This window comes from Miniopterus natalensis, chromosome 15 (assembly GCF_054644295.1).
Source record: "Miniopterus natalensis isolate mMinNat1 chromosome 15, mMinNat1.hap1, whole genome shotgun sequence".
In the NCBI taxonomy this organism is placed as follows: Eukaryota; Metazoa; Chordata; class Mammalia; order Chiroptera; family Miniopteridae; genus Miniopterus; species Miniopterus natalensis.
Window position 1 is genome coordinate 38108176 of NC_142095.1, and position 25815 is coordinate 38133990.

At 48.4% G+C, this 25815-nt stretch overlaps 1 protein-coding gene across 1 annotated transcript in view; it reads left to right on the plus strand.

Annotated features, from left to right (window-relative positions):
• Positions 1–25815, plus strand: part of CACNA2D3 (calcium voltage-gated channel auxiliary subunit alpha2delta 3) — a 556479-nt gene that overhangs the window by 348618 nt on the left and 182046 nt on the right. Inside the window, exons 13-15 of the mRNA XM_087825134.1 lie at positions 502–573; positions 1879–1959; positions 11000–11074. Of these exons, the coding sequence (XP_087681260.1) occupies positions 502–573; positions 1879–1959; positions 11000–11074 (228 nt within the window). The remainder of the gene's footprint in view (positions 1–501; positions 574–1878; positions 1960–10999; positions 11075–25815) is intronic.

Genomic DNA, 25815 nt, shown 5'->3' on the forward strand with positions numbered 1-25815 from the left:
TTTGTTTTTCATCTGGGACTGGTGTGCAAAGATCTGTAGAAGTCCAAAAGGGTCTTGACTTGACCACGTTGGGGAGAGAGAGTAAATGCTTCCAGATTCCATTGTTTCCAGCAGAGGCAATTCTAAAACCCCTTACATTCATGCTTTCTGATCAATTTTCAGAATACAGAGAACCATTAACATCACACATATTGGACATAAATGTCTGCAAAGTAAAATTATAAAATTGATCTGCGTTATTAAAATAAATCGTTAAGACCAAGAGGCTTTATTTGAACCCAAATGACTGAATGCTGTGAACAGATCAGCTGGAGCCAGGGACAGGGATACTCATCTGCAAATAAAGACCCTGCACCTCCTCCCGGGCGAGAGGCTTGAGTGGGCAGTGGTCCACTCCCAACTGCCCCTGGTCCTCAGAGGAGGGACAGCCGAGGGGGATGGCCTCCAGCCCTGCAGTTTCCAGGTCAGTCTCAGGTAACCGGCTTTTCTCTCTCCATCCAGCTTGCTGATGATCAGGGCCTTGTCCTCATGACCACAGTCGCCATGCCCGTGTTTAGTAAGCAGAACGAAACCGTGAGTACAGTGACTGTGCCCCCTGCTTGTTGCCAGGAGGGTTGTTTTCTGACTCAAGCTCTGGTGACCTTCATTTATTTATTTCATTTTAAGGAGAGAGGGTGTGTAATTTTCCCTCACTGTTGGAATCATGAAATCAAGCACAGATGAGAGGAATTCAGGCAGCACCATTTTACAGGGGGCAACACTTTCCCACCATTTAATTGTTAAATGGCCAGAGGAAAGAAGACCCCAGACAGAATCCTTGATTATGGTGGATGACCAGTCTCCATTGGTAGCTGCCAGCCTCGTATTAGTGTCCTAGGGCTGTGGTATCAAAGTTCCACGAATGGGGTGGCTTAAAGCCAAGAAGTTTATTCTTATGGTTTAGGAGGCTAGAAGTCCAAAAAAATCAAGGTGTCAGCAGGGCCATGCTTCCTCTGAAGGCGCAAGGGGAGAGTCCTTGCGTGGCCCCAGACTTCCCTTGGTTTACGGCAGCATAAGTCCAATCTTTGCATCAGTTTTCACATGTTCTCTACTGTCTTCCTGTCCTCTCCTCTTAGAAAGACACCAGTCCTTGGATATAAGGCCCATCCTAAATCCAGGATGATTTCACCTCGAGATCCTTAACTAATTACACCTGCTAAGACCCTATTTCCAAACAAGATCACATTCTGAGGTTCTGGGTGAACTTGAATTTGGGGGAAACAGAGGACAGTAGCAGTTTGTATCTTCTTCCGGAAGGCATTTCTGACATCAGAAAGTTTCAGCGCATCACATTGCCCTTGGAAACTGGGACCCCGAAGGCCTATTCCTTCACTTCAGTTCTTGGTTCCAACTGGCTGCTAACAATCTTAGGGTTATTTCTTCTTTCTCTGGCTATTTAGTCTCTCTCTCCTGGGCACCAGATGGTAGTGTAAATTGAGAAAGCAGTTAACACACTATAAGTCTTTCCTGTAGAAAGCTTCCATAAGAGAAACTGATTAATGATCACAGTCCTTAGCTGCTGAAACTTTAGTGCTTCTGCACATCAATTCTTCATTTTCAGGACAGAGAGGAGAATTAGGGTGTCTTAGTATGAGTGTGTGTTGAGAGTTGTAGCTGTTAATGTTTGGCCTGAGAAGCTGCCATGCTTATCTAGTAGCATTTGGGTGGGGGATGGGGAACAGAAAAGGGTTCCTCTTGGAGATATTAGTTAACCTCCAATCTCTATCATTTTGAAGAAAGCACCAGATGGTGACCTATGGTATCTGGCTTCTCATAAGGTTCTAGTTTTTCTTCCAAATCAACTTACTATTGCTATTGTTTAATGTTTGTTTTCAACAGAGGTCGAAAGGCATTCTGCTAGGCGTGGTTGGCACAGATGTCCCAGTGAAAGAACTTCTGAAGACCATCCCCAAATACAAGGTAACACATCGCTTACTTAATAATCAAGGGCCAAATGTTCAAGATAATTTCACAATCTGCCATAGTAACTATTAAAACACAAAGTAAAAAGGCTTTCTTTTCTCTGTCTGGAAGGCTCTGTTTCGGGGGTAGGGGGGAGATCTGGATAGGTCTATGCATGCCTACCCAGGTTCACATGGGCCAGTAGAGTCTACACAAGTCTATTCAGGTTGACACAGGCCTAACTTCTCTAATGGTCTCCTAAGCCAGTCCGGACTCACCCCAGTCTGAGGACCCTCTAAAATCTGTTACTTCTTAGTAGAAGCCCAGTGAGGCACAGAGAAAAATGGTCGCTGACTGTAGGAAAGAGTATTCCCTCTGTTTTGGAAGGTGATGGGCTATACATTAATATTCCTTTCCTAATGCTAAATTAAAAGTCATGGCCTAAAAGCGTCGTATGGCTTTTTAAACTTTGGGCATAATTGAGGGAATGAAGTAGGTGATTTTGGAACAGAGATAAAGCAGGCCTTACTAGGCCACTGCTTTGGGCAGTTAGAACAACACGAGGGGCATTGAAAGGCAGGGGCCCCTGGAGTAGGAACACTAGATGGAAGGGATTCAGAAAGGGTGTGCAAAGACGAGAGCCCAGCTTTGCACATGAGGCCAGCCCTGCATCAGGGAGAGAGGAGTCATGCCATGCTGTATGCCCAGCACTCTGCCCCCAGCACTACTCCTTCGATTTATTTAGTTCGTCTACACTTGGGGATGGAGGGGCTCTCATAGCCCCAGTGCCACCCTCAGCCAGCCCCACTCCAGTTCCCATGAGAAAAGCACCCTGTCTTCCACACGACTTCCCAGCGGCCTGTGGACTGGTGCCTGCCTGTCTGGGGCAGGTGGACACAACCCAAGCTCCCACCTGCAGCTGACCAACGGCACTGCCTCCCGGCTGGCTGGAGAGGGTGCCCGGTTGCTATGAAGGTGATGTGGTGGCAGTAGACATCTGGGGATCCATGGGGATAAGATTAACTGGTATTTCTGTTCTCTGGCTGCTCGAGGTGTGCTGCCGTGATTAAATAAACACTTTAATGGAATTAGAGCATTGACACACCAGGAGCCTGGTTTCCGTGGGTCAGACTTGACACCCACTTCCTTTAGAGCAGCGCTGTCCTGACCATAGCCCTCTACTTACCTCCACACACACTGCCTGGGCTCTGTGCTGCCCACACAGCTCCGAGCAGGTCTTTTTAAATGTAAACGGACTCACTGCTCTTCTTAATTACCCCTTCTAACCTCAGCCTGCCGTGTGCAGTCACAGTGGAGATGTGCTCACGCTGCTCTCTGAACCACAGAGTAGCCAGGGGAGTGACGTGGCTGGGCTCACCTTTTTAAAAGATGGCCCAGCTCCTTGAGCCCTACGCAGAAAACCCTCGTCTGTTGCCCCGTGGGGGCTCCTCAGAAGAGCAAGTCAAAGGCTGGGGAGGCAACGTCCTCAAGCCCGTCACAGCCAAGCGGAACTGCGCCTGAGCGTGGGAGGGCGGGACAGGGCCACAGTGGCCCCCGCTCCTGGTCCTAAGAGGTGTTCACTGAGCCCACACGGTTCCCCTGACTGCACAAGGGTCGAACCCAGACCTGCCCCTCTTCCCAGCACCGAGCACACTGGCTCGCCCGTCTCCCTTTCGTGCCCACTCATAGACTGACAAGGGCTCTCTTTGCCCCCATTTGGACGGAGGCAAGCTTTTCCAGCCAGGAATATTGGGTAGTTGCCTGGCCAGCAGGGCCCCTTCCCTACCACCTCCTTCCATGCTGAGCCTGCTTGACCACAGTTGTGAGGGGCCCCTGGGCCTTCCAGGCCCGCAGCGGAGGAAAGCAGAGGAAGGCAGCGCTGAAGGTTCTGGAGGCCGACACACACAGGGCCCTGCCTCCATTGCCCAGGAGCTGGGTGTGGATCGGCCTCTCAGCTCCTCCTCTGTCCAGCAGTGATAGAACCTGCTTGTAGACTTGCCTGAAGCATTGACCGTTGTCATTAATCGGCAGCACAGTGGTCAAGGGGACAGTTGTGACACGCAGACTCTTGGTACCCACGGCCTTCGCATCCCAGATGCGGGCACCTGTGGCTTCACGTCCACGGGGCCTTTGCTAACCTAGAATGCCCAAGAGAATGACGAGGCAGCCACACTCTGGGGTCCTCGCCACCTTTAAAAATGGGGTTTTCCAAGAACTTTGAAAGGCATGGGGAAAGGCTTATGATCCAAGGTCACATGTTTTAGGCAGGATTCTTAAGTTTGATGAAAGCACAGGCCTACCTTTTGACAGAGGGTTGGGGTAAGAGCAAGAGAATAGATCAGCCAGTCACAGGGTGTCACAGCAAACTCTTGTCCAAGCAAGTCAGCTGAACGGATGGCTGCAGCCAAAATGATCAGATCTCACCTTAGAGGGTCAAATGCAAAAGGAGAGGTGCAGAAAAAAGGCTGTTAAAAAAGCATTGCCTTGTGGTAGGAGACAAGGTGCCTCATGGTGCAATAGTAGCAGATGACAATGGCTGAGAACGCGGTGCTGTGGAAAGTGCGTTCCCCAGGCCATGTTAGCAAGTCCTCAGGTGAGGGCTGTGCCGCTGTATCCCTTCCACTCACAGGAGACCCGGCTTCACGGGCGAGTGTCCACAGAGTGCAGGCCACGTAAGTAGGAAGGGGTGGGTGTGATCTCAGCCAGGCCTGTGTGACTCCTAACCACGTGCTTAGAGGAGATCCCAGCCGTTCGCCTGCCACTGCATGATTTGTTGCCATGCTCATAGACCATCTGTACCGTTATTTACTTAACACTTCCCTTGTGCATAAACTCAGAAGTTTCTTCACTTAGCTCAGTTTTAATAGGAAACTCCATAGCACCATTTTAAAAGAAAAGCCAGTGTTATTTGCCGTTATAGAGGGTAATTGTAAAAAAAAAAAATCATAAAAACAAAATAATAGTAATAGGTGATTGCTTGATAATCCAGGGTCCTGAGCTTGAAGTCTGTTGTCTCTTTTTTAAGGTAGTATTAAAGGCAAGTGCTAAAGGTACTAAATAGAAACAGATAGATATAGATAGATGATAGATAGATAGATAGATAGATAGATAGATAGATAGATAGATAGATAGATGATAGATAGATAGATAGATAGATAGATAGATAGATAGATAGATAATAGATAGAGATATATTTGGAAGGATGGGAGGAATTGGAAAGGGCTCACTCTCACTAAGTGATTCTGGCTCATAAGTTTAATGTTTAATACCAGGCCCTTATGCCATTTTAAAATGATCTTGTTCTACATTCTGTTTTTCCTAAGAAAGCAAAACAGTCTATGGGAACATGACAGAGAGCTGAGAAATGAGGCTCCTGGGATTTGTTCATCCTGCAGTCCTGGGCACCCTGCCTCTGGGGCTCCCCTCCGTTCCCAGCATCGGTGCCATCACCACCACCCATAAGCCCACATTGCACCTCCACCTGTCAGTCCAGGCTTCTCAGAGTCCCCAGAGGGTCTGGCTTTTCCCCAGCACTCCCTATTGGGTCCTTAGCACCTGCTCCACCCCTAGAAAAATGAGCAAGCAAGGCCTGTCTATTCCCATACACTGATGCCATTTAGATCAAGTTAGAAAGAAAGCCACTTGTATCACAAAGAGGAAATGAACTCTAAGCTGAAATCAGGTGTCCAGGCCCACAGAATGTGCCTCCTTAGCAAAGAACTGTCTTACTTGGGTTTATTGAGATGACAAAGGCCTCCTTCATACTGCCACTGGGGGGCCCTGACAACCAGCCACATCCCCCACCAAGGCTTTTACAGTTGAGGTTAGGACAGCTGGTTGATCCAAACCCACATAAGCAAGTGCTGGAAACTGTGCAGATCCCCAGAGACCGAGAGCCAAAGATTGAGGGAGAGATTTTTGAGCTTCCTAAAGATAATTTTATTGGATCCCCAGACCTAGATGCCCAGAATCGCTGGCTTACTGTTTAAGGAAGGGCACCCACCTTGAGGGAATGTTTCCAGACAATTCTTAAACCTTTTATTTCATCTGAGATGTGGAAACCCAAATCTAGGACCCCTTACTTAGTAGATGCCCAGTAAATCAAGAAACTCTGAGCATCATATGAAACTGATAACGATTACCCTGTGAGTGTATTTCTCAAAGCTCCCTCTGCCAGGAAAGGTGCTACGCTCTTTAGCACACTATCTCACTAAACAATAGGCAGACACTGCTGTTACCCTCGTGTTATAGCTAAAGAAACTGAGGCACAGAAGGTGGACTACCTCGCCAAGTTTCACAGCTAGTAAGCCGTGATTTTACCTGCCATTTACTACCCTAAAGCCATTAAGAACAATAAATGACAAATAATAATAACCATAGTTTAAATAATAGTTAAAATATTAACAATAATAGTTTAAACAAAATAAACAATGGAACACTTCTTAAACTTTTACCGTGTGGCATGGTAAAAATGTTTTACATGGGCTGTTCTCATTGAATCCTTGTTAGGCTCCCATGGAGTGGGTACAACGGGGCCCCATTTTTGCTTGAGGAAACTCAAAGTAACGTTCTCAACATAAGTTAGTAAAAGATGAATGAAACAAAGTGTAACAGGAGAATAGAGGAAGATCAGCCGCAGGAAATTAACCAACAGTGCCTGAAATATGGGCACTTCTGTTTTATGCTGTCCCAAGGCCCTGGAGACACAGGTAGGACACAAGTACACCTCAGTCGTTCCTCCTCTGGTTCCCACAAAACACCTTGGGAGGAGGTGTGCGTGGCAGCCAGGCCAGGCCCGGCCACGGCAGAGCAGCCTCTCATCCAGGAGAGGAGAGGAGAGCTCGGGGGAGCCGAGTGCGGATCACACCTTCCCGTCCTGATTAACACCTTGTAAAGATGAGTCAGCTCTTGGCTCTTGGGGTTTTCCCAGAAGATAGAATTCTTTCTTTCCCCTTAGCTTCATAGGTTTTCCCACAAGGCAATCAGACTTCCTGTAATTTTTATTAAGAATTCCAGACACCCAGGCAATAATTTCCAGACCCCACCACCTCTGTTAAGGTAACAAGTCATTTTATAATTGGGTTCACTTCATTAGCCCAAAGCCCCTGCACTTGGACAGGAGGTGCTGCCTTCCCGGCCGTGGGACCAGAGGCTCAGGCCTCCAGGAGAGCTGCTTCAGGACCGAGGCCCCCTTGGCAGCCCCAAGCGCTGGACCGCGTGTGTCCGATCTGTTCTCTATTACTCCGCGGGATGCTCATTGGAATGGACAGGAGGACGGGTTCTATTTCAGATGAAATAAAAATTAGAGATTTCATCAGTTTATTGAGTTGTGGCCAAAAACAAATGCTGGACATTGTCCTATTACAAGCTTTTGGTTTTCTGAGAGATTCGCCCACAGAATGTGTTTGGAGATTTGCTCAGAGTTTCTCTTCTTACATCTACGTTAGGTTACATCCATACGTCACCCACCAACCAGCAAACATCGTGATCTTATTTTCCCGGACTGTTCTCCTGGGGAGGCCTTTCACCAGATAGTTTCTGAATGTCAGGAAGACTTTCTCAGGAGCAGCTTGAGGAAGACTGAGTGTGCACCTGCCATCGCAAGTCAGCTTCTCTGTTTCGGCTCAATTCTAATATTAACTTTCATTTAGACTTTAAAGATGAACTAGATAATATTTGGGTAAAAAGTGAAGAGCCTCTTAAGTACACACAGACCTTAACCGGAGCACCTGCCATGTGCCCGACATAATGCCAGGGCTTGCAGAAATCAAAGATGAGTAGCACGGCTCCTGCCCCACAAAGAACCCATTCTGATGGGGAGGCAGTGTCTTATCTAGAACAGGCAGGGGAAGGAAAGAGAACCAGCTACTGTTGGGAGGCAGAAAAGTAAGGGGAGTTTCATGCATAAAGGTCAAGGTAGGAATGGAGAAATTATCAGGGTTTTATGGAAACATGCTATGGAAAGAAGGAAATAATGGGGAAGGTCAGGAGAGACTTTTAATAGGCAATGATCCTGAGGCTGAGCTACAGCATGGTGAGAATTAGCTAGGGGGAGACAGGGAGGAGTGGTGCTGTAGGCCACTAGCACTGCGGGAGTGAAGGTCTAGGAAGGAGAAGCTGCAGGGGGTTGTGTCAGTGCCATGCGCCTCGAGAGGCAGTGAGTGGAAGGAGGCAGGGCTGGGGGCCTAGGTAGGGACCAGTCCCCAGGGAGACCTGATGGACACCGGATTTCATCTTCCACATGAAGAGGTCTTCAGTGGGTTTTACTCAGGGGAGCAACAGGGCCAGAGTTACCTTTGGCTTTGACCAGTCTTAGAGTGACTTGGTTGCGGCCAAGTTTTGAGGCAGAAAGGCAGGTTTCCACTTTGAGGTGGAAATCTATTACATTCAATCTTCATGGAAGGAAGTGTGGAGAAGCAGACTTGAATGTGAGTAATTTCGGGAATAAAAATTAGTGATGACTTGGGTCAAGAAATTGAAGATGAAAGAGAGAAACAAGCCTAAGGACGATGCTTTAATTTCTAATGTGGGCATCAGGGTGGGTGGGCGGTGGTGCCACCATGGAGCAAGAAGGGCAGGAAGAGCCACCGTGATGGACCAGGGGTGATATCCAGTTGCCTGAGGGATATTCGGGTGGAAATGACCGGCACGTAGCTGGGTGCTTGGATCGGCCACTGAGGGGAGAGGCCGGGGCTGGAGCTCAGAAGTGGAGATGACAGCATCCAGGTGGTTGCTGAAGATTATTGGGAGAGAGCTGAAGCAGACAAGCGCCCTAGGAGAGAGGCTGAGGCACAGTGGGTGCTTGAGCGGTGCCTGGGGGATGAGGTCCTGTGGAAAGGAGACCCAGGAGTATGGGCCCTGGGAGCTGAGGAAATACAGTGGAAAGGGAAGGGGGCAGTACCGCCTCCAGGAAGATTCCAGAGAGCGCTGTCTATAGAGTTTGGTAATTAGGAGGCCACTGGCAACGGTGGGGAAGGGAGCTCTGGTGCCATCTTGGGGAGGGGGGCACGTTCTAGTCTAGTCGGCTGGGCCACCAGGAAGCAGAGGTCACAGGTAAAGGGTGAGTGGAGTGGAGGACGCTGGGTGGGGCGGTCAGCTCAGCCTCTGCACCCGGGGGAGAAAGCAGGGTTTAGATTAGCTTTGTAGAACCTGTGCTCAATTCAACGTGTGTTATGGTTTCCCTGCTTCCTCCTTTTACTGTTTCTGGTTTCCCTTCTCCCCTTCCCTCCATCCCATCCACCCCTCCACACCTGGCATGACCTTGGCCATCCTGGAACTCGTAGGGAGACAGGCATTGAGTCATCAAAGCCCCTGACTAACGCCTTGGTAATGTATCGTCAAACCCACAAATAATTGGTTACTATCATTTTGACACGTGCCATACAGGGAAAGTGGAGAGCCTTAAGGGAGCCTGTGCAAGGAGCTTTGTCTTCTTGTGAGTATTACTTCCTACAAGCGAACCAAGAACTGAAGTGATGTACATTGGAAGGCACTGAATACATTAGCTTACCCTATCATTTGTTTGGTCTGATTTTTAGCTCGAATTTCCAATGAAATACCACTTTTGCCTTTAATGGAAAAAGTCAGACTCTCCAAGTCCATTTTGACCCCTCGGGTTCGTTTTAAACTGGGACATAATAATGGTAATTAATGCAGTGTTGACTGTGTCTGACATTTTTCCAAGAGACAAGATGAAAGAGACGTTATGCATCTCAAAGGATAGGAAACCTCTGGTTTATCTTTCGCAGCATAATGAAATATACTTTTATCATTAGGCTCAAGTAGAATGTAATTAAAACTTGCTGTGCAAGGTAAGTGCAGGAGAGGATGCCTGTTGCCCTTGACGACCACGTGCACATTTGCTTTATATAATGCAAAGGAAACTTTTAATTGCCAGTGTTAAATTCTCTGAAGTTAGTTTCACATCACCTCGACGTTAAGCGAAGAAGCAGATGGGGTCATTCTTGGTTTGTAAACTCCGTTGTCTGGATCATTTAATAGGATCATATTCAAGACTGTGATCGGCAGAGAATTCTAAAGAAAAGTAACAGTGAGAGCTCTGAACTATGAAATAACTCATCGGAAAAAAATAGAGGATTTTTTTTCCTCTCCCCTTTTACTGCTCTGGCAAAAGTGGGTTACATTTTCTCTCTTCAGAGAGAGAGAGATCAGTATGGGTTTTATGCCAGAGGCCATTTTAATACATGAATGATTTGTAGGTAAATTTATTGTAGCCAATGGGTGCAGTCAACTGTGTAATAGAAATATTGTCAAAAAGCCAGGATTATTATTTAAATAAGTGCAGTGTTAAATTTGATTACATACTTTTTAAAGCTAATAAAACATTTCATTGCTCTCAAACTATTTCCCATAGTCCCATTTAGTCAGAAAACATAAATTAAGTGAAGCTCTGCATAGAAAATTACCCAGGCTTTGTGTCGATGGAAGCAGGCATGGAAAAGCTTGGCAGCCTCACAATTTAAAGACAAAAGGATCTGAAAGGGGTTGGCAGGCTCCTCTATAGGCTGGGTTGGGGGGGGCTCACTTCTACCCTTGAAGAATTATAAAAAATGACTGCCTAGGAGAGTGCGTGCTGGAGGTGGCCCCTATGGATGCAGAATTGTAGGCAGCCTAGATGTGAATCAAAATGAGGTCACCTCTTCCCTTGTCAAGGATAGAGAGAAGACACTCAGGTCAATAAAATTCCATTCCCTTGGACTCAGGGTCTTCCAGAAATATTAGCCACTTTCTTTTTTTTTTTTTAAAAAAAAAAGTAATTGTTTTTGTTTTACATAAATCAAAGTAAAGCCTTTGATGCCAATGTAGGGATGTGACATTTTAAATGGTGCTGTTTGCTGAGCTGATCCTGTGACAGGTCTTCATTTCCACCAAATGTCAAGGATCAGCGCCTCGCATTCATTTTAATGAAATATTGTGCTGATAAGGGTTATGAATGCCAAGTTTAAGCTGTAAATTACTAAACGCCGGGCTGCTTTATGCTTTGTGAACCCACCAGGGAGCAAGCTAATGAAGGTTTCTCTCTCGCTTCCCCTTACAGTTGGGGATTCACGGCTATGCCTTTGCAATCACAAATAATGGATATATCCTGACGCACCCAGAACTCAGGCCACTGGTAAGAGGAATACTTATTTCTGTGTTTCTCCTTTTATGATTTTAAGAGATTTTCTTCAGTTCTGCAGTGATGACACTTTGTAGCAGTTTTCACATTAAAAGCTGAATTCATCATATTGTCTCCCAAAGGTTGTTTTTGCCAGTTAATAAGTAAACAATGTTGGATAGATGCAGTTACTCTCATGCTTTTATATATAAATCCACATACGTCTATGTGCATTTATTTATTTATTTCACAGCTGCCAGTATATGGAATTTTTTTTTTTAACTTTAGACAGTTTGAAACACATCGCAGTGGGTATCTTTATATAACAAATTGTCTCACTCTCGACCCCAAGGCTGACTTTTTGCAAGTTACATTTGACACAACAAATTAGTCCCAGGAGGATCCCTGGAAATTCATTATGATAGAATTGGCCCCCAAATTCTGCCTACACCCAGCACCTCCTGAGTTGAAGAGATTCAACAATACCTTTTTTGTTTCATTAAAACAGTTGAGATTTTCTCCATTTCCTGCCTAAGCCATATCCAGTAGCATTGTTTGGTGACCTGACCTGTAGAAAATTTTCTTTCCACACCATTTTCACTTTCTCTGCAGCGAGTGGGGTTAGGCCAAATCCAGGTCAGCTCATGACCCACCCCGCTCCCTGGGGAGGCTGCCTGGAGCCCCATGTGGAGGAAGCTTCCGAAGGGCAGCCACACTGTGGGATAGGAGGCCCTGGTCCCCTGGCAGCATCTCCTGTGGGTGCTGGAGGGGCTTCGGTGGCAAATGTGCCGTGTTTTTTCATCTCCAGACTATTAGGAATGTGTTGAAAAAAGGGCATCCCTTTCGGTGTGTGTTTATCTCACGTTAAAGAAGATATAAAGGTATAAAAAGCACTACAGTAAATTCTGCTTTTGAAGTTAAAGTGTAGGTTTAGGTTGTTTCCTGTAGCAATCCACACATCCACACCCACACGTGCACACGGACCCATCCGCCCCACGCGGCTGGTCCTTCATCAGAATTAGAAAAGAGCGCAGTGCCTGCTGCGCAAATGTTTGCTGGCGAAGCATTGTGGGGACCAGTTCGCTTCTCGCTTGACTCATTGTTTAGAAAAGTCCCCGTCTGAGCTCCATCATCAGGCAGCTTTGCTCTAATCGCCCTGGTATTGAGGGAGTCATGGCCATGTCATGTGGATCCCATATGCATGCTCTAAATGGGAATTATGGTAATATTTGATTTCCACAATCTTTTTATCAGGAAAGGATTGAGTTAACTGGCTAGCTAGTTCCAAATGTGACTCCGAATTATGGAAAAGTCTGATTGAAACATATACTAACTTTCTAAGGATATTTAAGTCTAAAAACATACTTAGGTCTAAAGGGGTGATATGAGTTGTGTGTTTGGTGTGGCTCAGTCTGGCTCCTAGTGCTTATTTATTCCAAGGGGGAGTGGAACAGAGTAAATGAAACAATCAAACCTGGACGTTCTGCCAGGGAGCGAATTAACTTCCTATTTATCAGCTTTTAAAGAAGGCACGAAATGCAACCAGATGTCAGAAGTCACCAAGGTACTTTCGCTCTCTCTGCCTCAGTGGAAATGAGCAGCCCCCATCTGCACGGTGAACTCACAGTGTCTTTCCTCTCCTTTGTATCTTCTGGTCATGCAGCAAAAGGTCTGTTTGCAAATGCTCCATCTAATGCACTATTCAGAGCTGTAGCCGCAGAGAAGGCAGCCGAAAGGCTTTTAGCAAAGCAGGCCAACCAGGCAGCACCAATCTCCTCCTATCAGTACAAAAACAAATCGTTTCTGCTCTTCTTGCCTTTGAAACATTGCACTGAATGGTTTCACCGAAAGTGGCAACCAGGGTCAAGTTCCATCAATGGGATGGCCCAAGCAAAGGCCCCATGTCTCACCTGTGAAAATCCAAACCAGATGAACCATATTGCAGTTGATCTGTGATAAGGACCTAAGAAATAGCCAGGCCGTTTATCTGTCTCTGACTCCGAGGCCATGAGACCTTTAGAGGAGGTTTGGAGCAGTGCCAGTCATGGAGGATTACCCAAGCTCACCCTGAATGTGAGCTCGGGTAATCCTCTGAATGTGATCAATAAGTGGATATTGACTGTGCCTCGAGGTTTGCATTTTCCTCCTGGGAAAAAGATTGCAGTGAAGTGGAAGGAACTCAACTTCAGCACCACAGAGGTGGCCCTCGACTCCTAGTCCTGCCACATCCCAGCTGTGTGACCTTGGGCAAGTCACACCGCCTCTCTAAGCATCAGTTTCTCTTACAGGCCTGCCATAACCATAGTGTATATATCTTAGCTTGGTTTTCAGAGTAAGTGAGATAATGCCAGTAAAGGGCTCTGCGTGACAGAGCAGGCCCCAGGACATTGTGGGGGCAGTGGCGGTTACCTGGCACCTTGTTTGTGTTAAATTGGCTCTATGGATCTGAGCTCAGCTGCTGCAAAGTTTGGGAGAACATGGTGGTGGTGGGTGCTTAGGGGTGGTTCAGGCTGTTACGGTAAACATTGGTGAGGGATGCACACACACTCCTTGGAATCATGCAACGTGCAGTCGATCCTAATTTCTGTGTACCTTCAACTTAGTCTGTAAAATCTCGGCTAAGCCTGTTTGTGCCTGTCTGCCTGCCTCTCCCTTCTCTTTCTTTCTCTCTGTCTCTGTCTTTCATATATCTCTCTCGCACAGGCACCCACCCACCCACATTCTCAGTTTTCTTGGCCAACTCTTGTCTAGAAGACAGAGGACAGCTGTACTGTAAGGTTCTATTTGAGCCCTATCGTGTGAGGAAGCCAAAGTTTTTGTTGCTGTTGTTTGTTGTTAAAGTAGCAGTAAGAATAGTACCAGAAGCTGCAGTAAGCAGAGATGGTCGTTAAGGGTGATCCACATGGATGGCATACTCCTGGCTTTGGCCTGTACAAGAAACTTGTTCATCTCTGTGTTTACGGTCCCCTGAACAACAGACGCTGAAAGTTTTCCCTGCCTTCTCCCTCGCCACCAGTCCACTCAGCACACAGTAGGGACCCTGGAGGTGAAGGAATGAAGGCATCCTCCAAAACCGCTGTTTCCATGTTCACTCACTTTGGGTGGTTCAGATAATGTGATTTGTGAGCTCCCCCTGGAAACCCAGGGATTGCACGGGACACGGTCCACCCTGGTGAGAACCCTCACTCAGGGCCCGGGACAGCCAGCTGCCAGCAGCTCTTGGCGAGCTGAGGGTACCGGCAAGGAATCCTCACTCAGCCCTGACTCGCCTTCTCTAGAGTCCAGCCAGATAATCACATCCTTATTATAAATGCGCAGCCCCCTCTCTCCTGGCCAAGGCTACCCGATTAGCACGTTGGGTGTGAGTGCGGGGCTGTGGCCAGCGAGAGACGACGGAGTCAACTCCCTTAAAACAACTCCTGTTCCCTCTCCATCTGCCATGAGGTCGTTTCTGCCCCTGCAGCCAGAGGAAAGCAGTGGGTTTCTCTGAAGCACAATACCAATATTTTTCTAATTTGTCTAATAAAATCTTTCCCCTGAACTTAGTGTTTGGCTTGATTTCACCCAGTGTTTTCTTTAATCTTGTGTGATTTGGGTGTGAATCAGGAAGTGTCTCCAAAAACAGCTCAGATGTAGGGGCCTTACTCGGCCAACTTGCTTTGGTTTAATTGGCAAAACTGCTAAAGAAATACTTTTCCGTTGATAACTGGGCTACCATTAGTCTGTCCCCAGTTGTTTCTCAGGCACTCTGTCCTTGCCACCAGCCTGTCAGCTGTGGTAGGCTAACTGGCTAACTGACATTGATTCCACAAGCATTTGCCCGGTGCCTGGTGTGCTGGGTCCCATGGACCAGGGACAGATGTAGCCATCGTCGAGTGGGCTGGGGGCCGACTCGTGGGTGGAGACCCATACCTATTCCCTGGGTGGGGAACAGGACGACAGCACAGCAAGAGGGATTCAAGTTAGACCTTAAGGAATGCTTTTTGAGTCATTACAAAACACCTGGAAATTTTTTCTTGGTCTCTACCATTCAAACATTCAGGTTAAAATTATTTTCAAGTATAATTACTTATCGTTACTGTCTAGGTTGATGTGTTTTGTATTTTATTCTTCCCATCTCTTTGAGAGCTTTATGGATTTTTTAAAAACCTGGAACCCTGAATATGTCCCTTTTTCTTCTGCCCAACAGGGCCTCGAGGGAGATAAGACTGGGAAGGTGCCACCTATAGCATGATCTGATTTTTTGTGTGATTTTGGTGATTATCTCTCCCTCCATTGTTCCCCTTTAGAGGAAAGGAACATCTGAGTTGATTTCCTTCCTCAAGGAGGCCTGGAATGTGGGCCTGGTCAAATCACCGAGAGAAAATAAAGAAGCCCCCTTCCAGCAGCCGCAGGACAGGCTGGGCTCCACAGTCAGCCTGGGGCAGGCAAAACCTGAGACCTGCTTCCAGGAGCCCACGTTGCCATCTGCCAAAAGATGTTTGTTCAGTGTCTGTAAGCCTGGGAGGCGGGGAAGGGTGCTGGCGGGTTTCTGTGCTGGATGAAAATTTGCCACCCACATGGGCCACTGGGTGTGGTGGTAGACGCCATGGGAGGTAGGAGTAGTGGAGAGAAACCTTCATTCATTCCTTCAACATTTGTTGAGTGTCCACTATGTCCCAGGCCTGAGCAAGCTGCTCGGAGTGGTTACAGAGATGTGCCCTGCCTCAGAGAACTCAAAATCTAATAGACAGATAAGGTTTAATACTTAGGGATTATAAGTGACTATAGACACTACCAAGGAAAATGCACTTTTGTGTGCTTGTATTACTGGTCTTAGCATTTTCTTTCTAATGTTCGTTGATTGCTTTTTATGTGACAGGTACTGCGTGAAGTGTTTGACATGCCTTAAAGCTTTAATCACTAACTCATTTAATAACAAGCCTAGGAGGTCCAGAGCCTCCTTGGAAGGGTGTGTGTGAGGTCAGGCCTGGGGGGAAGATGGGTCTAGAAGGCACCTGGAGTCAGATTATAGGCACCTCTGAGCGCCAGACCGAGGAGCTGGGTTCTTTGTGAAGAAGGCAGATACCCGGCGTTGCCTACGGGAAGCGAGGCGCTAAGTGATAAGAGGCTCAGGTGACTGGAAAGTGCCAGAACCTGGAGCCCTACCCAGCTCAGTTTAGATGTGCTAAATTCACTGGCTACCTTGGTGGGTGCTTCAGGAGTCAGGAGGCAGAGCGGAGGGTGGGCATGACCGAGAAGCCTGGGCTCCAAAGCCACGTGGGTGAACAGCAGGGTCGTCACGGGACAATTGTAGTTAGAATCTGTCTAGACTGGTGCTGCCCAGTGAGAATATAAAGGGAGCCGCAGACAGGAGCTGCCTGGATAATTTTAAATTTTCTAAGAGCCACATCTAAAAGTAAAAAAGAAACAGGTGACATTAAGTTTAAGAATATATTTTATTTAACCCAATAAATTCAAAATCACATTGTTTCAGCATACAATCAATATGAAAATTACTAGTGAGATATTTTACATTTCTTCTTTCATACTGATCTTTGAAATCTGGTGTGTTTTACACACAGGGCACATCTCATTTCTGACCAGTAGCATTTCAGGGGCTGGAGCCACTTGTGGCAGCGCAGGTCTAGAGTGGGACCAGATAGCTTGGACCCTTCCAAATAAAATGCTAGGTTGTAGGACCTCCACTTTCCTAAAAGTGAATTAGAACAAACTTTAGCACTGCCACTGCCACCCGTCACTCTTTTGTCTTGGGAGTCTGTGCAAGCAGTTGGTGGCTCCTTAGCCGTGTCCACTGTGACCTCAGCACCCCACCCCCTCGCAGGCCGTGGCCTCTCTGGGAGTGAAAGTAGAGATTCGTCCAGAATTTAGGGCATCCAGTCAATCGCCAGGGCAGATGTCTCCCTGGTGTGACCCTGCTCCTCTGGCTATTTCAGCAGCGTGGGTTCAGTCCCAAACCACATCGACTTCCTAAGACAAACATGCGACACAACACAAGCCAGCAGGCAGGAAGCTTGGTCACATCAGCTGAGCCTGAGCCGCCGGGTTGTCCAAATAGGAATATTGAGACACGCAAACCACTTCTCTCGTTCTGTACAACTCAGGTTTACTTTTTAATGAGCTCACATTCTGCAGATAACTGTGTCATCTTCCTAAACTATTCTAGAACCTTCCACTCCCCTGGAATTCAGCACTGTTGCTGGTCTAGCCACTGGCTGTCCACAGTCTGAGCTCTGTCTGATGTCACCAACCTTTCCCTTGTGTCATTGCCTGACTGTCCCTGCCCCACTCAGGTTTGTTCTGCTTCTTTGCCCTCACTAACCCCCAGGCAGTTCATTTTTCCACGCCCTTTGTAATTGCACCTGGGTTACAGACAGGTCCTTGCAGAAGGTCTTTGTACGTTTGACACATGGCCATACTAATAAATATAAATATTCTTACACCACTGTCCTCTCCTATGGAATTAAGTGGACGTTCCTATGGACATGTGAATATACACATTAAATGCTAAGTAGACAGTGCGTGTCAAACACCAGTTTAAATAGGACTGACTTGACTCAAGCAATGCGCCATGTGAGCAGATTCAGTATAATTTCAAAATATTCAATGTGAAGTTAAATGTGATTTTATATCATTATGCAGATCCTCAATTATGTAAGGGCTTTCTTCCATCCCACACCTAATAGTTTTCTTTTTTTGTATAATTCTTGAATCAACATTGCTTCGATTAATCCTCCTTAACTTTCTTTTCCCATCCACAACTACTCAATGCAAAGGCTAAGGCTTCTTGTGAGTTCAAAGGGTGTGGGTGTGGCCTCCACCAGTGGCTTTTTCTGGACCCCAAGTCATCCACCCTCATGTCCAATTGGATCTGGCTCCCAAACACTCCTCAAGCCCACTCACCCCTCTCTGTCACTACCCGCTGGTCAGGGCCACTGTACTGTCTCTCCTGAATGACTTCAGTCCCCTTACAGGTCCTCTCTGGGCACCTGGTTTTGCCCCCTACCCCACCCCACCCCACCCCAGCGCTGATTCCCTCAGCAGTCAGAGGGGGCCTTCACAGCCATTAGCCCAATGCTGGGCTTCCCTTGGCATTTCAAGTAAAACCCAAACTCCTGGCGTGACCCCAGCACCCCATTAGTTCTGGCTCCATAACCTGACCTGCCAGGGCCTGTGTGGCAGCTCACCAAGCTCTCCTGAGCTCCAGCCACGCTCTGGCCCTTTTCCATTCCTCAGAAACCTTCCGGCTTCTAATCCTTGTGCCTGCCCTTCCCTCTACCCAGAATCTCGTCCCAGATACACCGGGGCTGGGTTGTCCTCATCTCAGAGGTCACCCCTGTAGAGAGGCATCCCTGCTCCCTGACCAGGGGAGCCACTCTCCGCTGTCCCTCCCCATCACACCTGCTTTGGTTTCCTTGGTTCACATATCACTCTTGAGAAAGGTCCGTGTGCCCCACGTGTCCCCTGTGAAATCCTGGCAGTTGGCTCTGCATAAAGGAGCTAGTCAGTAGATATTTGTTGAACGATTTTGATGGTGTTTGAAAGATGCTGATGACTAGATATCTGGGTACCAATTTCCCGCAAGAAATGAGCAGTGCAGGTGCCACGCATTCGCTCATGAAACATTGAGTCCTTGCTACTTGGGGTGCGGAAACTGAAGCACATGTGATCATACCTCCTTTCTTTCGGCCTCTCCTTCTGCCCTGCTGGCCAGCAGGCATTCATCAGACATTCCCAGAGTTAACACCGTGCTAGCTAATGGAGACACACAAGCAGTAGTAGAAGGATGTCTCTGCCCACAAAAGCTCACTGTGCAAAGCAAGAGTTCCCATCAGCCAGAGGGGCCAAGAAGGGCTATGGGCTCACAGCAGAGGTGTCTACTTTGCTCAAGGAAGGGTGCCTTGTGATACAGGAGGGCTTCCCAGAGGAGGTGGCAAGCACACCCACTGCATCCACAGTCCACTTTGGGGGACATTTCTTTCCATCCAGCAGGGGCCAGGTCGATTGTCCTCAAACCAGACAAGACATGACTTCCACCTATGGTCCCAGAACCATGCTTTCTGCTGGCCCCAGCCTGCCAGGGTGTGTGGGGTGGGGACTAATATCATTTACAAACCTTTGCTTGTCTCTCAAATGCTGGAATCGCCCTTCACTCAGGCTGCTGAGCTGCAGGAGGCTGCCCAGTAGGTGGCGCCCGGGCACTGCCGTGTGCCCAGTGTGGAGGCCGCGGACCCTGGTCGCTGCCAGCACACATTCTCTGAACAGAGCCCAGGGACTCCAGCTTAGGCCTGGTCTGAATCCATCCCATTTAGTTTAAAAGAAAGAATTAACGGATGCTTAGTAAATGTATCTGCTCAGAGGAGTGTGTTCTCTTAGAAAAAATAAACAAGGCTGTATGACCCCCACGTAGAAAAGCCTGTTCTTTTTGAAATACATCATTTGGCAAAAGAGAAAACAGAGCCTCGCATGCCTTCCTCTTGATGAAATTGTTGAGGGCACTGTTTGAACTGCCCGGGTCTGGACACTTGAGGGGAAGCATTGCAGCCCGGAGCTGGGAACGCTTGCACCTCTTTGAGCTTGCGGATTAAGCAAATGAGTGGTGTGCCTGCATTTCTGTCCAGTGGGAGCTACACTCTTTTCTGTGAACCTCAACAGCCCCTTGATCCCCAAGCTCCGTGGCCGGATGTGTGTTTGGACACTCAGGGCCTAGATGGGGTTTAGCAAATAGGGGACAAGCAGTAACACTGCAACTGTTACTAAGGGTGTTAGGGGCCAGGCTCGATGCTGAGCACCCTTGTGTGCTTTGCCTCCTACATCCTCAAAGCATCCTGTGTGTCAGTGCTCATCTCAGAGGTGGTAACTGATGCCTGGCCCAAGGACTGTGCCAGTGAGGAAGTAAATTGGGGTCAATCAGGAGAAAAAAAATGATGCCTATGGGCACTGTCCTTTTTCATAAGATTAAACCTATGTGATTGAAAGAACTTCCCATAATTCTGAAGCTACGTTATAGAAGGTTCTTTTAAAAAATGAAAGCTGGGCTGAGAGCCTCCTGGCTGCTGCAGGCAGTTCTCCCCTTGCTCTCTGCCCCCCAAGCAGACCTGTGTGGAACACAGCAGTGGCTCCTTTGCTCTGAGAAGTCGGTGGGATTTGCTCCTGGGGGACACCCAAAAGAAATGGAGAGAGGAGAGATGGGGTCCCTGTCTCTCCAGCCCTGTGTCCTCGGAGACCGGCTGCCCACAGTCTAAAGCCACAGAGCCTCCCTTGCTCGGTGGCTTTCTCTCTGTGGGTTCCTAGGGCTGCTCCTTCCTTTGTCCCTTCACGCAGATGGAAGAAAAGGTCCCCACTGCTTCTAGCTTCAGGGTTTGCCCCATTTTTTGTAGTTTTCTACACCCTACCTGCACCTTTACAATAGCCCCTTTATTAAACTTCCCTTAATTAGCCAGCTTGCCTATGCCATGTGCTTCCTGCTAGGACCCTGACTGATACGAAGGTACGAGTGGATGGAAGGTCTGTTTTTCTTAGGACTTTACTCTGTCCAGAGAGAAGGAGAGAAAAAAGGAAGGAAAGAAGGGAGATTGGGAGGAAAGAGGAAGAATGAAAAGGCAAGGGAAGCCCGAGAGGGGAGGGAGGGAGGGAGGGAGGGAGGGAGGGAAAAGGCCAGATGAAAAGACCTCTATCAGTTCCTTTATTTATTTATGCTTCTAGTAAATTCCCCTTTTGTTCAAGGGATTAAGAATTGGTCTCTGTTGCTTACCACCAGAGCAGCCTGGCTGATATACCCCCTGGGATCCCGGGATCCGAAGGTCTGGGAACCGCTGCTGGGTGTGGCTCTGAGCCCTGCTCTAAGGGAGCTGACAGCCTGCATGTCTTCCCTCTCCCTCCCCACACTTTCCTCTCAACCCCACCCCACCCCGTACCCCCAGAAGTCTTTCCTTCTCCCCCCAGGCTTCTCACTCAGGCCTTAGAGTTTGAACCCCACTCTACGTTATAGAAACATCTTGACACAGGTGCCCCCTCCCTGCACAGCAAGCAGTCTGAAGACACTGGACAGATTATTTTGTTCACCCTGTACACCCAGGGCCTGGTAAGGTACCTACCAGAGGAAGCGGAAAGAGTGAAAAAACGGGGAGGGAAGACCCACGTATAGGAAACTGACCACACAATAATGGTATATTAAGTGCCAGGGTGGACATTACTGCCAAGAAGTAGAACTTACAAAAGGACATGGTGTCTGGCTGTGGAAGGGGTGTCTGAGAAGGCTGCAGGGAGCCGGTTTGCAGCCTGCAAGCCGGAGGTCACAGCTTGTGATGCAGCCTGCGATGCAGCCCAGCACAGCCCAGAGCCGCAAAGAGCCCTTCGGACGCCGGATGCACAGCTGTAACTTGCTCGTTTCTGTGCCTCTGGAGCCCTGCCGCCCTCCTGCCTCCCCTCCCTCCCCCTTTCCTCTCCTCCTCTCCCTCCTCTCCCCCCTGTCTCCCTCCTCCCCTCATCTGGCACGCATTTATTGAACACCTCTCCTGTGCCAGGCATTCTATTAGATGCTGGGGATCTCCTGATAACACAAAACAGGCATAATTCCCCCTTCATTTGGTGTTTGCAATCTCAGGGAGAAGATGTGTGTGTGTGTGTGTGTTTAAGCTGATAAGTAAACAAACAAACAGTTGTCCACATTTTGGAGAAACTTTCCAAAGAAACAGGATCCGAGAAAACAGAAAAATAGGGAGAAGCACCTCGCTTAGTGGGATGGTCAGGGAGAAAGAACTGTGCTTAGGGATGACATTTTAAGCTGAGCCCTGAAGTCCTGAGGGAAGAAAAAGAATTTGCTCTGCCAAGACTGTGGAGACTGGCTCAGGCAGAGGGAGCCGTGTCCGCAAGCCCTTGAGGCATGGGGATGTTCAGTGTGTCCTGTCTGGAATCTGTTGGTAGATTCCGAGCAGACTCCCAGGCAGGAGGCAGAGCAGCTTGAGGTTTCATCGATACATTTCTATTTGGGAACATGCTTAGCGAAGCAGTGGCTGCTGATGCCTGCCCCATGCCTGTCCGCCTGCCCTCAGCCCTCACCATTTCCACGCATGCCAGCCTGGCTCACAGCTACCAGTGCCTGAGCGAAGGCTTCCAGAGTCCCCTCTTCCCAGGCATGCCGCAGGCCAGCTGTGCCAGGATTAGCATTGCTCCACCAAAGACAGGTGAGCGCTGGCACCTCGCAGGCGGGATAGCTCCAGGCGCTTGCTCCATGCTGGCTCCCGGAGCCCACGGTGCTTCCATGCTCCACGCTCAGGGCTGCACCTTGTGTGGCCTGCCTGCCCTTCTCTGTCTCTGAGTCACTTTGCCTTGTCCCTACAGCATTTCCTGGGAACCCATCTCAAGTAAAAACCTTGCCATTGAATCCTGGTCTTGGGGTCTGCTTCAGAGAGAACTCAAGCCAGGACACCAGTGGATCTTCATTTCTCTGTAGAAATTGATTTACCCTAGACTGGAACCTCAACTCTAGTTCTCTGTGCACCACACAGACCTTTGCGTCAACATAGTGGCACCAGGCACATGTTCCATCTTACTTCAGGCCCCTGCATGGCTTTTCACCGTGTCCCAGCCTGTTTGGAGAATCCGCATCTGCACTGAGAAGTGCCGAGGAGCGGTGGCTATATGCCGTTAATAACCGAGAAGGCACTCTCAGGAAATCTGGTTACGAGAGAGGACTCTGCTGCTTTATTGCTTGGCAAAAGAATGCGATGAGGGCAAAGCTTGTCTTTGCACTGGACACACTCTGACCTTTGTTTCGCTAGATTAATTTCATATCTGGAGTGCCCCATCTTGGATGATGAATTAGCAATAAAAAGCTCATCAAAGTGTAATTACATGCAATGTGTTGAATAATGATCTCTTAAAAATTCCTATAGATTTGTCTGCACCTCCTTCCCCCCGGGGGGGAGGGGATGAGGCTCAGCTGCCAGCTACCAGCCCGGCTCAGGAATGCAGCCCCCGGCCACGCTGTGGGCCTGAGAGGGGAGCGCTGGCTTCTGTCATTGCCCAGTGTCATCTAATTGATCAATGGCTTTTCTCCACGTGATGCACATCTTTATATAATTTAAAGGACCATCTCCATGGGTAGGAAACACAGGAAGTGGAAGCTCAAGGCAGAGAGAAACCCTCACTCCTCCATCTGTAGCAGCCTGTGGGGGGAGAGAGTTATTAATTAAAATGTTAACTGCCCAGAGGATAACAGGCCAACCAGCATGGAGAGCTCCTGGGAAGGGAGCTCTAAAGCTTTCTTAATTCTAAACTACGGGAAAGAGTGTGCCTCCTTAAAACAGGAAAGCAGAGCCATCTGCACCTAAGAGGAGGCTCCTCTGAGCTGTAGAGTGAGGGTAGGCCTCCGGGCCCTGACTTGTTTCTCTCCAGAGGGCTGGACTTGGACCGGGAGAAAACCTAGCTTACCCTCCCGTCGATCTATCCTGGAGCCCTGTCAAACCTATGGCTGGGGCTGACAGAATATTCCAATGGTTCCAACAGGGTAAAGGCCCACTCACTTGAATAGCTGAAGAATTCAGTCATTTGAATGCCAATGAGTATTCCTCCGGGAGTTTACATTTTAGGAAGACAGTGCATCTGAATCCCCATGAGAGCATTAAATTGCTACCTAATTAGCAATCCCAAATTATATATATTTAAAAGATAATTAAAGGTTTGAAGGCTGTTGGAATAACTGGTTATGCATTTAAATGAATCACTAGAAATTTGTTAGTAATGTGCCGAGTTTTCTTTTCTTTCTTGCTTCCTTCTTTGAAGTTCAGTAGACCCAACCTCGCGGGGTTAAGTCTGGTAGCGGTAAGATAAAGGCAGCTGTTTTTAATTATTGCAGCTCAGCCCTCCAAATAATTATAAGCAGCTGTCATTTTTACATAATCCTAAATGATAAGACCCAAAGAATGCAAATAAAAAGGTTGAGGCCATGGACTTTTTGGCCCAATAATCGAATGCCCACCACATCCTGCAGTGACCATTGCGCTTCACTGAGGAGGTGCCTGGCCTTGAGGTCTTCACTAGCTGCCACCGGCACCTACATCTGGGAACATGCCTCCCAGGTGCCACTTCCACATTCTTAGTCATGTGCGCAGGGCAAAGGGAGACACTCATTCACACATTTGGAATATTGACACAAGAAAGTAGTTTGGCTAAGCCAGGCAGGTTTTTGGCTGGACGTTCTCAGCCTCACTTGCCTCTTTCTCCTTGGGATGGGGTCTACCCCTGCCCTTGACCTAATGAATGACACCCCCCCACACACACACAATAGATCGCATAATAGGTCACTCAATAGCTGGCCTTTCTTTTGTCTGTGGCTGCGGATTTCACAGGATCAAATGCTTTTTGTACACCAGCTGGCTGGGATCAGAAATCCCAAATGACAGGCTGGCCTGCCAGCCTCAACCCAGGGAGCTCTGGGTTCAAGTCTGAAATTCAGTGCTTTCTGTGCCTGTTGGTCCCGGAGACTCAGTTTCCTTCCTTGAAAATGAGAACAAAAATAGTGCCTACTGCCTGGGATTGCTGTAAGGATGAAATGAGTCCATGTTCACAAAATGCCTAGAACGGGCCAGGCACAGAGTAAGTGTCACACGTGTCTATTAAGGGAATACACACCCTCATGTTTTCATTTCCTCTGTACACTCATTCATCAGATAATTATGGAGAACCTACTCTTTGCCAGGCACCTTCCTGGGCATGCGAGTAAGCAACTAATTGGCAGTCCAGTGTGGGGGCGTGGAGAGGGAGCTACCACGGGAGGCTGAGGAACCTGCGGGAGGCCCGGAGCTGACCGAGCACAGGCCAGTGGAGGAGCTGATGTCTCAGCTGGGTCCTGAGGGCAGCTGCTTGACTCTAGGTTGGGGTGAAGAGCATTGGCAACAGATGGAGTGGTGTGTGCAGAGGCCTGGAGGCAAGAGTGATAGTGACATTTTTAGCAGCCGGCTCAGTCTAGCTGGGGAGTATGGTGAGAGGCAGGAAGCGGTGAGAGAGAGGCCGCTACGGCGAGCCGAGTGCGAGTGATGGGGACCCCAGGCGTCCTGGGATGTTGGACACTGTCCTACAGAGCGTGAGGGGTCCCGAGGACTCCAGGCCAAACAGTGATATGATCTGGTTTTGGTACAGAAGAGCCTGCCTGGTTGGACCCTGGAGAATGGATTAAGGGGTGGCATCCAGGCAGGGATGCCTAGAATCACGCGCCCCATCAATGGGAGAGGTATCATGGGGCTGACGCTGGTTGGTGGCAAGTTGTATGGAGAGATGTGATTCAATGTCAAGAGACACGTAGTTTGCTGAGCCCCGTCTGCTCTGCCAGGCCCCCTGGCCTTTTTCTCTGATTATACTCCCCTGGTCCAGCCTCTGCCCACGTGTCCGTGATCACAGACAAATATAAGACCCAGAGGACTCAGGCAGACTTACCAGGGGGCCCCTGGTGTTCCCATGAGTCATGAGTGACATCAGAAATCTCTTGGGCTTTAGTCAGACCAGCTTGCATCCAGAAACATTTTTTTTTTAAAGATACATCGGTAGAATTGGGAATCACATTTAAAAAATATCAAAACTAAACATTTTGCTCGGTCAACAGTCCCGTGGTCCGGATGGACCAATGATGGATGTGAACCTGTTGAGTCTGGTGATCAGGACATGGCTATGGCAGAGAGCCGATGGGTTTAAAAGATAGCCACGTCCATGTTTACGCTACAAAGCCCTGTGTCCTTGCAGAGGTGCAGGGTGAGGGC